Genomic DNA, 10,445 nt, shown 5'->3' with positions numbered 1-10,445 from the left:
CCTGCCAAGTAGCCACAATGCCCGGGTATTTTTGGGGGGGCGGGGGGGTGGCAGCTGTCATTTTTGTTTGGTAGGCCGGGGCTAGACTCAAACCCGCCACCTTAGATGAATGTGGCTGGCGCCTTAGCCACTTGAGCCACAGGCGCCAAACCACCTCCATTAGTTTTAAGTAGACAATGGAGTTATTTATAGTTCATATTTGACTCAACAATCATTCATTGTATTATATCTATATAAAATTTTTAATATAAAATTCATACCTGAACTCCTTTTAGTGTATGATTCAGTGTATCAATAAAGTTCTGAATTTCATCATTTTTATTTGCCAGAGTTGAAATGATCCTTTGTAGAGCTTCCTAGGATAAGAACAAATTAAAATATTATGTTTTAATAAAAGAAAATTATAAACTCATAACAATATTTTCTTTTTTCTTTTTTTTTCCTTTGAGACAAGAGTCTCAAGCTGTCGCCCTGGGTAGAATGCCCTGGCATCACAGCTCACAGCCACCTCCAACTCCTGGGCTTAAGCGATTCTCTTGCCTCAGCCTCCCAAGTAGCTGGGACTACAGGCGCCTGCCATAAGGCCCAGCTATTTTTTGGTTGTAGTTGTCATTGTTGTTTGGCAGGCCTGGGCGGGATTTGACCCGTCAGCTCTGGTGTATGTGGCTGGCGCCTTAGCCACTTGAGCTACAGGTACCAGGCCATAACAACATTTTCTAAACAAATTTTACAAGAGCACATTGCATAGCAAATAGGAGCAGTGGCCAGGTGCTGTAGTTCACACCTGTAATCCTAGCACTTTGGGAGGCTGAGGCTGGGAGACTGCTTAAGCTCAGGAGTTCTAGACCAGTCTCAGCAGCTAGACCCCATCTCTACTAAAAATAGAAAAATTAGCAGGGCATAGTAGCACAGGCCTGTAGTTCCAGCTACTTGGGAGGCAGAGGCAAGAGGATCACTTGCACCCAGGAGTCTGAGGTTTCTGTGAGCTATGAAGCCCTGACACTCTACCTAGAGCGATAGAGTAAGACTCTGTCTCAAAAAGAAACAAAACAAAATAAAACAAAAACCAAATAGGAGCAGTGTAAAGCTTCTCATTGTTCAAAATTTCCAAAGGCTTATAATTACAAAAGATAGGAAATGTATCTGTACTAAATTAAACTGACTTATTATCACAATCCTTCCTATTTAGTTTTCTCATACTCTCTAGTTTAGTATTTTCTAATAAAATTTTCTGTTATGACAGGAATAGTCTATAAATGTCCTCTCCCATACCATAGCCACTAGCCATAAAGCTAACGAAGTCTTGAAACATGGCTGGCACAACTAGTCCTAGTCACATTTCAAGTTTAAATTATTTTTTAAACTTTAATTAATTTCAGTTTATGTTACCAATACTGTCCTATTGGACAGCACATGTCAAGTTGCTTAATAACTCTTCATGGGTACCAACAGCAAAAACCCAGTATACATCAAGTCCAAGTACTTTTCAGTATACATTCTCAGTATACATCAAGTCCAAGTACTTTTACATTATAGTTTTCCCAGAAGCAGAGGACTTGTTTCTACAACATTAAATATTTTAATAAAGTCTAAAAGACAAAGGATAAAGGTTCTCCCTCAAAATATCATGATATTGATAAAAGGTTATATATAAAGAACCTAGGAAATAATCTGAAACATTTATACAAATGTTCATAAAACATTATAGCAGTAAAATATTAAAAATATTATATAATATTAAAATTATTTCTCACAATCGTCTCTGGAGGCAGGAGGCATTATCATCATCCCCAGGGCTGCCTAAGGGCTCTCTGTTGTATTCACTTACCTGTATTATTTCTTCTCATCCTCACCATTGGTGATATTTTTAATATAGTAACACAATGAAGTTATACTATGAAAGACCAGTGACACCAACAGTTAATTGTTTATCCTGTTAGTGCTCTTCCCAGAAAATGGTGCACCAGGATTTAAATACAAAGACCTCAGCAGAATGGTAGAATAAAGCCAGGGCTTGGGGGAGGACTGGGCACAGTCAGGAAGGGCAATGTACAGCACAGAGATGTTGGAAAGGAGATCACAGGACTTTTCCAAGTACTTGTCCAAGATAGGCTTTACATGTATTTAAAAGCAACATAATGGAACAGTAAAAACAATTGTGCACAATCCTCAGACTGTTAATAGCAGGATTCAGTTAATAAGGCTGGGATCTTTCTGGTCAATAAACTGTATCTTCTTTCCTTTCTGTATCTCATAATAGCATGGTTACATGCATACTGCACAGATGGGAAAACGGAGATTCAACTGGTGCCCAAAGTGCACTGCTACTTAGGTAAAGATTATGCTCAGTATATCTCCAAAGCCCATGCTCTTAGCCACTTTGGAATATTGTCTCCAAATCCAATCAATTAGCCTATAATATGGCATACACATATAATAAATTATGTATTTCTTGAATGTCTGGTTTGCTATGAGTTTTCAGTAACATAGAAAACTGCCTAAATTTTCATAATAGAGAATCAAAGCTTGAGCTTAAACTTGTCCACTGGGAGGCATATCTAGCTAATTTCAGGGTCAAGTTGATAATATTCTACCAGAACAAGGATGGGAAGTGTTTTCTGGAAATGATCTTACTCTATGAAAAAGAAGAGCCAAGTCCAAGGAATTCAGTTCAATAAGAAAATTTCGATCATCACAATATATGTGAGTTCAATAAAAACTAAAGAAAATTTTGGTTCAGCACCTGTGGCGCAAGCGGCTAAGTTATTAGCCACATACACCTCAGCTGGCGGGTTCGAATCTAGCCTGGGCCTGCCAAACAACAATGATGGCCACAACCAAAAAACAGCCAGGCATTGTGGCAGGCACCTATAGTCCCAGCTACTTGGGAGGCAGAGACAGGAGAATTGCCTGAGCCCAGAAGTTGGAGGTTGCTGTGACCTGCAATGCCACGGCACCTACCCAGGGCAATAGCTTGAGGCTCTGTCTCAAAAAAAAGCTAAAGAAAATTTCACCAAAAAAACTGGGAAACACCGGTCCATAAAAAAGGCAGGTGTAATTCAGAGCAACAAAAACCCTCCATAGCATAAAATAGCTTCCCACTTTTAATTCTTTTTCTAAGTTTAGTAGTAAACTTTGTATTTAATGAATTTTGTAGCAAAAACTATGGCAACAGCTGAGCTCATTGCCTCTACTAGGTAAGCTCTAACCTCCAAAGATTTTAATTTAAAACCTATCTTTTTTAAGCTCTTGATATTTACTAAGTATAGTCAAAAACATCTAAATGTTCTAATATTTATTAGGTCTTCAAGCTAAATCTTCTATACCTTTAAGAACTACCCACCTGCTGAAAGTTAATAGACTCTGGTCTAATAATGATGTTAGAGGTCAGAATATAGCCTTTATGAACTGCAATGTTCTCATTCTCCTTAGAGCAGCACTGTCCAACAGAAATACAGTATGATCCAATAGCAGCCACAACAAAAAAGTAAAAGAAAAACAGGTGAAATTAATTTTAATATTTTACTTAACCAAACAGACCTCAAATATTATCATTTTAACATGTAATAGTATTTAAAAATATTAATAGGTTTCTTTTAATACTAAATCTTCAAAATTCAGAGTGTATTTTACACTTATGGCCTCTCTGAACTCAACTGGCCACATTTCAAGTGCCCGAAAATTACATGTGGCTGGATGCTACTAACTTGGTTAATACAGACTTAAAGGTTTAAGTCATCCAAATATTACATATATTTCTAAGATCAGAGATAGGGCAGAGATCCTCTACTGATCTTATTAATCTGTAAATAAATTAAAAATAAACAACCTAAAAGTTTCTGAACTTTTTTCTTGGAATACCAGAATTCTTTTACATGCTTATGTTAATGCCAGATTCTTGAATTATAATAGCTGTGTGTGGATTATAAGTTAAAATGCTATAAATAAGCCACCTTACCAGAATTTCTCTAATTTCTTAGCTTTTATTTACGTATCTCTAGAACTGAAAGGTAATATTATAAAGTTATCTCTCAAAAAATGCTGGTACTTACAAGCAGCACTCCTTTGGGATCCTTCTAGTACCATAACAAAAATACACACTTCTCCCCTGTAAAACTTATACTGCTCACTGTTTTTGGTTAGAGAAGATGAACAGTCAAATTCGGCAGCTGATGCACCTTAGAACCACTAACTTGTAAATTACGTAAATTCAAAGAATTGCCAGGTTAATATCTATTTTTTATGATACTGTCCTATATCTCCAAAAAATAACACCCTTAGATTTCAGTTAATCTTAAGTAGCTTGGCCTAGAATCTAAGAGCTAACAAGTTGCACAGCTAGGATCCAAACAAAGGCAGTTTGGTCCTTGAGTATGTGCTCTTGACTATTACTCTGTACTACTTGATAAAGATCAGAAGTTCATGCAGATGAGGTCAGAACATCTAAGGGTACCAAAAGTGCAAAGATTTTACTTCAAGATTAGAAAAAACTGCAACTGATCAAGAGGTTACAACAAGTACTGGCTGGACATGATTGAGCTCAGGAGTTAAGACCAGCCTGAGCAAAAGCAAGACTCCCCCTCTACTAAAAATAGAGAAAGTCAGCCCAGCATGTGGCAAGTGCTTGTAGTCCCAGCTACTCAGGAGGCTGAAGCAAGAGGACTGCTTAAATCCAGGAGTTTGAGGTTGCTATGAGATAAGGTGATCCCAGAGCACTCTAGCCTGGGCACCAGGGTGAGAATCTGTCTCCAAAAAAAAAAAGGATGGCAGCGCCTGTGGCTCAAAGGAGTAGGGCACAGCCCCATATGCCGGAGGTGACAGGTTCAAACCCAGCCCCAGCCAAAAACTGCCAAAAAAAAAAAAAAAAAAGAAGAAGTTATAACAAGTATTATACTGTCAGATACAAGGGCAACAGAAAAAATAGGATATTCTAACTATAGGTATAGCATCTTACGAGTTTGAGAACAGGATGATGTTCAGGATTGAAAAATGGCACACTTCTAAATGACTAGGTTTTAGCCTAAAATATGAGATGTCTAATTTAAATGAAAGTCTTAATTTTGCTTTTTCCAGCAAAAAACTCTGCCATGTGCTACTTCTCTGGAAAACGATCCAGTGTAACAAACCCCCAAAATTATTATGCATAAATTTTCTGTTCTTAAAACCAGTGGCAGAAAACCATTATACCCTGAATCAGAAGTCATCAACATCCATGTTGTCATATTTAGAAAAACACTTTGGGCTCGGCACCTGTGGCTCATGTGGCTAAGGCACCAGCCACATACACCTAAGGTGGCAGGTTCGAATCCAGCCCAGGCCTGCCAAACAACAATGGCTGCAACCAAAAAATAGTTGGACGTTGTGGCAGGGACCTGTGGTCCCAGCCAGTTGGGAGGCTGAGGCAGGAGACCCGCTTGAGCCCAGGAGTTAGAGGTTGCTGTCAGCTGTGATGCCAGGGCCCTCTACCCAGGGGGACAGCTTAAGACTCTGTCTCAAAAAAAAAAAAAAAAAACTTTGACATATGAGTTTCCCACTAGCATCTTCTCAGACCAGGAGAAATCAAATTCAACATTAGTATTCTAGATGGTTGAGATAACACAAGTCTAGAAGTATTACAAGTACCATTAATCAATCTGTAATTTAAGGGGGGGGGTCAAGTTATCATTATAGCCAATTCAGTTCATATTTAGTAAGCATTTCCTATGTGTTAGATACTGTGCTACGCTATTAACATGGAATTTTTTTTAATCATCACAACAGATTTTTCAAAGGTAGTATTAGTCTTCACATTATATATGGGGAAAAGTATGGTTGAGTAGGTTAAGGAACTTGTCGTAGGTCACATAGCTATCAACACAGTCACAATTCAAATTCAAGAGGTTGCCTCCAGAACCTCTGCTTTTACACTACCTGAAGTTACTCACACTGTTGGAGACTGCACAAAATATTTAAATAGAGTTCCTGCAACCAGAACAAAGATTAACAAAACTACCATGTAGCATTCCTGGAGAATACTCAACTGCCACTAGTAACGATGATACCTGTATCACCACACACCACAGACCTCTCCTTTCAATGAGGTGATAAGAGTTGAAATCCAGAAAGTCCTACCTAGCTGGTAAGCCAGACGGTCAGAATCTTAACTGTTGACCATAGCTATGATAGGGGAATTTGAGCCCTGATCTTTAACATAAGCCTGGCTTCCTGCTTGAGAGACCCAGATAATCATAGAATGGCATGTAAGTTGTGTACATGCAGGAGATCAGAAAATGCCCTCCAAGGGAGAATGTATGTGTGAAGTGTGGCAGTATCAAGCCTAATGGTTACGGTGAAGATTCTCTAGATTTCAAAGGTCTCTTAAAGCTGGAGGCAGAGGTCTTGCTTAAGATCTGAGATTTTGCAAAAACAAGTTGGAGACATTCTGACACTTTCCATGTTCCCCCTTGTTAATGCTAATGTCTAATAAGTAACTTTTAACTACTTTTTCCTGCTCTGTAATAATAAATATAGACCTGAGGTTAGCTCAAGAGGACACCTCCCAGAGTTCCTCAGTCCCTGACACAGACTTCTTGTCAAGCCTCTTCATTCCTCGTGCCAAGAACCCCTCTTCTGGTGACCCCAAGCCCCAAGCCATGGCAACATTAACAAAAGTATCATACTCAGATATGACACAAGAAGATGAAAAAGGAGAACTGAGAAATTCAAAAATCTGATAATTAGAGCTAATTGGTGGAAAGCTGTACCTTCTCTAATAGTGAAACAGTTGGGAACATTACCTGTACACAGATGTAACCAAGACTGAACTGACAATCAATTCTGATCCTCTAGCTTAGCAGTTGGAAAAAAAAAATGTAATGCTAGTTAAAAAAAAAAAAACAACAAACTGCTGGGGAATGTTGCCTTTCCACTCTGAGCCCTAACCTATCAAGGCAAAAGCAGAGGCAGTCTCCTCTTTGAGTGAATATAGTGTGCCAAAGGCAAAGAAGGAGCTTTAACTATGTGTGGTGGTCTTTAAACCGGTTGTTCTGGGAGGTACCTGTGGCTCAAAGGAGTAGAGCGCCGGCCTCATAAGTAGAATGTGGTGGGTTCAAACCCAGCCCTGGCCAAGAACTGCAAAAAAATAAAAATAAAAAAATAAACTGGTTGTTCTACCCAGTGAAGTTGAGGAATTTCATATCTGGCCAAGGAAACTAGAAGTCCCACCACCTAATGAAAGGAGGTGGAGTGCGAGTGGAGATGGGGGTACTCCCAGTTACTAGTGGTAGTAGTATAAACTAGCATAACCTTCTGAAGGATAACCTGGCAATACATATCAAAAGATGCTTTTAAAGTATATACACATTGATTCAGTAATTTCATTTCTACTAATTTATTCTAAGTAGGTAATTATGAGTGTAAGCAGAGACTCAGCTACAAGGATGTTCATCAGTGTTATAAATAACCTTAAAAAGTTGGCATAAACATAAATGCACAACAAAAAGGTACTAATTAAATAAAATAAATTAATTCTGCTATCATTAAGAGTGTCTAAAACTATTAACATGGAAAAATATTCACATTGTGTGAAAGGCAAATTATAAAGCAGCATATATAACACAATACCATGAATTTTCTTAAGTTCCTATATAAACATCAAAGTGATACTGGAAAAGTGGTGCCTCAGCCAAGCAGGGCTGGGGGACCTGCCACCTCTGTCTTGGTGGCAGCAGCTGGCAAAGGAACTGGCAGGCTGGATTCCCTGCCCCACCAGAGGCTCCAGTAGAGCAGCGCTAGAGGACCTGCCAGCTTTGCCTTGGCAGCAGCTGGCACAGAAACCGGCAGGCTGGAGCCAAAGGGGGAGCTTTCCTCTCCCACAGGAGACTCCAGTAACAAAAAAGACCTGCCAATCAGGGGAAAACACTGGCGATTCCTCCACTGCATCCCTGATTGGTCCATTTTCAATCCTGCTCCTGACTGGTCTATTTTATAGACCAATCAGCTAAGCTCTCAGCTCATTGGAAAACTACCCCTATATAAACCCCTGAGCACAGAGCCTAGGGGCAGATCATCGCAGATCTTAAAGGAAGATAGAGCAGAAGAGCAAGACTTCAGCAGATTATCACTGATCTTCCAGGAAGAGAGAGAGCAGGAGAACAAAGACCTCAGCAGATTGCTGCAGACCTCCTAGGGAGAGAGAGCAGAAGAGGAAGAGCTGTAACACTTACACCCTGTTCTGTAAGGAAGTTTGGCTCTTTGTAAGAGCTGTAACACTTGCAGCCTGCTCTGCAAGGAGGTTTGGCTCTTCATAAGAGCTGTGACACTTATACCCTGCTCTGTAAGGTTTGGCTCTTTGTAAGAGCTGTGACACTTATATAAAACCTATCTTATCCTGTTCTGCAAGGTTTGGCTCTTTGTAAGAGCTGTAATAATACCTCTGTAAATAAAACCTAACTTACTGCTCATCCTGTGGTCCATCGATTCATTCATCGAATCGTGGAGACCAAGAGCCTGGAAATCCAAAGTCAAAAATCTAGTATCAAAAGGACTAGATGGTAACAAAATTCTTTTTTTTTTTTTTTTGAGATAGAGTGTCCCTCTGTTACCCTGGGTAGAGTGCTATGGCGTCATAGCTCACAGCAACCTCAAACTCTTAGGTTCAAGAGCTCCTCCTGCCTCAGCCTCCTGCCAAGTGCTGAAAGAAGTTTTCTCTGGGCGGCAAGATTATGGGTAATTTTTATTTTCTTTTCATGTATCTATAACACCTATTTTCCTACAATAAACTCAAACTACTGATATTTATTACATAAGTACACAGGCTAGCTATGCTAACATTTTTATATATATGAGTTCAAATATAGTTAATTATCAATCAATAAGGATCAATAACTAAGACCAGGCGGTGCCTGTGGCTCAAGCAGTAGGGCACTGACCCCATATGTTAGAGGTGCCCAGCCAAAAACTGCAAAATAAATAAATAAATAAGTGAGACCAGATTCCATCAGAACTTTGTGATGGGGAAGAAATGCCACCTAAGGGTGAAAAACATAACAAAAAGAAAGCTGGAGACAAAATCTACCAGCTATAAAATATTGTGCACCCTAGCTGGAGTGCAGTACCTATCACTATGGCAAACAAACATTTAATACATGTTTGCTGCATGAATAATTCCATTTACATTCAGCCAAGCACTGCAAAGCACTGTTAAAAACAAAACAAAAAGGTCTGCTTCACTAATGTTTAAAAACTCCCAAGTTTAATTAAACAAAAAAATCTTTATTTAAATATGTCAGTATGGTGTTCATTTATACTTTCTTATTCATATCTTTACTTTAGAAAGCTAAGATCTTGGCTCAGCACCTGTGGCTCAGGTGGCTAAGGCGCCAGCCACGTACACCCAGGGTGGCGGGTTCAAATCCAGCCCAGGCCCACCAAACAACAATGACGGCTGTAAAAAAAAAAAAAAAAAGCGTGGTGCCTGTGGCTCAGTGGGTAGGGCACTGGCCCCATATACTAAGGGTAGTGGATTTGAACCTGGCACTGGCCAAACTGCAACAAAAAATATCTGGGTGCCGTGGTGGGCACCTGTAGTCCCAGCTACTTGGAAGGCTCAGGCAAGAGAATCGCCTAGTTACAGGTTGCTGTGAGCTTCGCCACCACAGTACTCTACCAAGGGTGATAAAAGGGAGATAGGTAGTTTTCAAACAATTCATAGTAAAACAGTAGAGATTAGAAGGTTATATGTGGAATTTGGGGTACAAATTTGATCAGGTAGAAGTTTTTGTCATGGTATGGCAGAGCAAAATGACTGATGAGATGAAGAGGCAATAAAAATGTATCAATTGAGTATCGTCAGCAATAAGCAAGGCTATCATCTCTGTGTAAATCTTGTAGGCATTATCTATCAGTACCTCTCTGGACAGAGATGTGTTCCTTTCTTTGTTTTCCTCTTTTTTTTAAAGCCTATTATTTTTTGCTTTTCATATCTTCTACCTCTCTGTCTGATTCGATTTAATTCACATTACTCTTTTCAGGTCTATTTATAGAAATGGTAATCTAATGAGGTTCTTTTTCTTTCTTTTTGTAAAGTGCTAAGAACCTGTTGGCCTCTGAAGTTTTGAATTAATCACCCCGGAATGGAGGTCACTCACTCATCAAAATTGTTAAAATTAGGCATGCTAAAAAAAAGAAAAAAATTAGGCATGCTTACAAGATCTGTGAACACTAAGAAGGGCTTTTGTGCATCTTTTGTAACTCTCTGATCTCCAAGTTGATTGCCTAGGCTCATTAAATCACACCTACCTTTTTAATGCTTTTTTTAGGTAGAGACAGAGTCTTACTTTATCACTCTCCATAGAGTGCCGTGGTATCACACAGCTCACAGCAACCTCCATCTCTTGGGCTTAGGCGATTCTCTTGCCTCAGCCTCCCGAGCAGCTGGGACTACAGGTGCCTGCCACAATGCCCAG

At 39.5% G+C, this 10,445-nt stretch overlaps 1 protein-coding gene across 6 annotated transcripts in view; it reads right to left on the bottom strand.

The window, feature by feature from the left end:
- The window catches only part of FSD1L (fibronectin type III and SPRY domain containing 1 like), an 87,170-nt gene that overhangs the window by 69,031 nt on the left and 7,694 nt on the right, over positions 1-10,445 (bottom strand). For 3 of the 6 annotated variants that reach the window (XM_023510539.1, XM_023510538.1, XM_023510540.1), the window contains exons 1-2: positions 10,317-10,331; positions 261-356 (exon numbers count right to left, since the gene is read on the bottom strand). In XM_023510539.1, coding sequence (XP_023366307.1) covers positions 261-356; positions 10,317-10,331 — 111 coding nt within the window. Of the gene's footprint in view, positions 1-260; positions 357-3,343; positions 3,440-10,316; positions 10,332-10,445 lie in introns of those variants that run through there. The other 3 variants (XM_003785199.2, XM_003785200.3, XM_003785198.3) reach the window with 2 other exon arrangements.

Source organism: Otolemur garnettii, unplaced genomic scaffold (genome assembly GCF_000181295.1).
Source record: "Otolemur garnettii isolate 467f Iridium unplaced genomic scaffold, OtoGar3 scaffold00014, whole genome shotgun sequence".
Lineage (NCBI taxonomy): Eukaryota > Metazoa > Chordata > Mammalia > Primates > Galagidae > Otolemur > Otolemur garnettii.
This window is presented reverse-complemented; position numbering and strand designations above follow the sequence as displayed.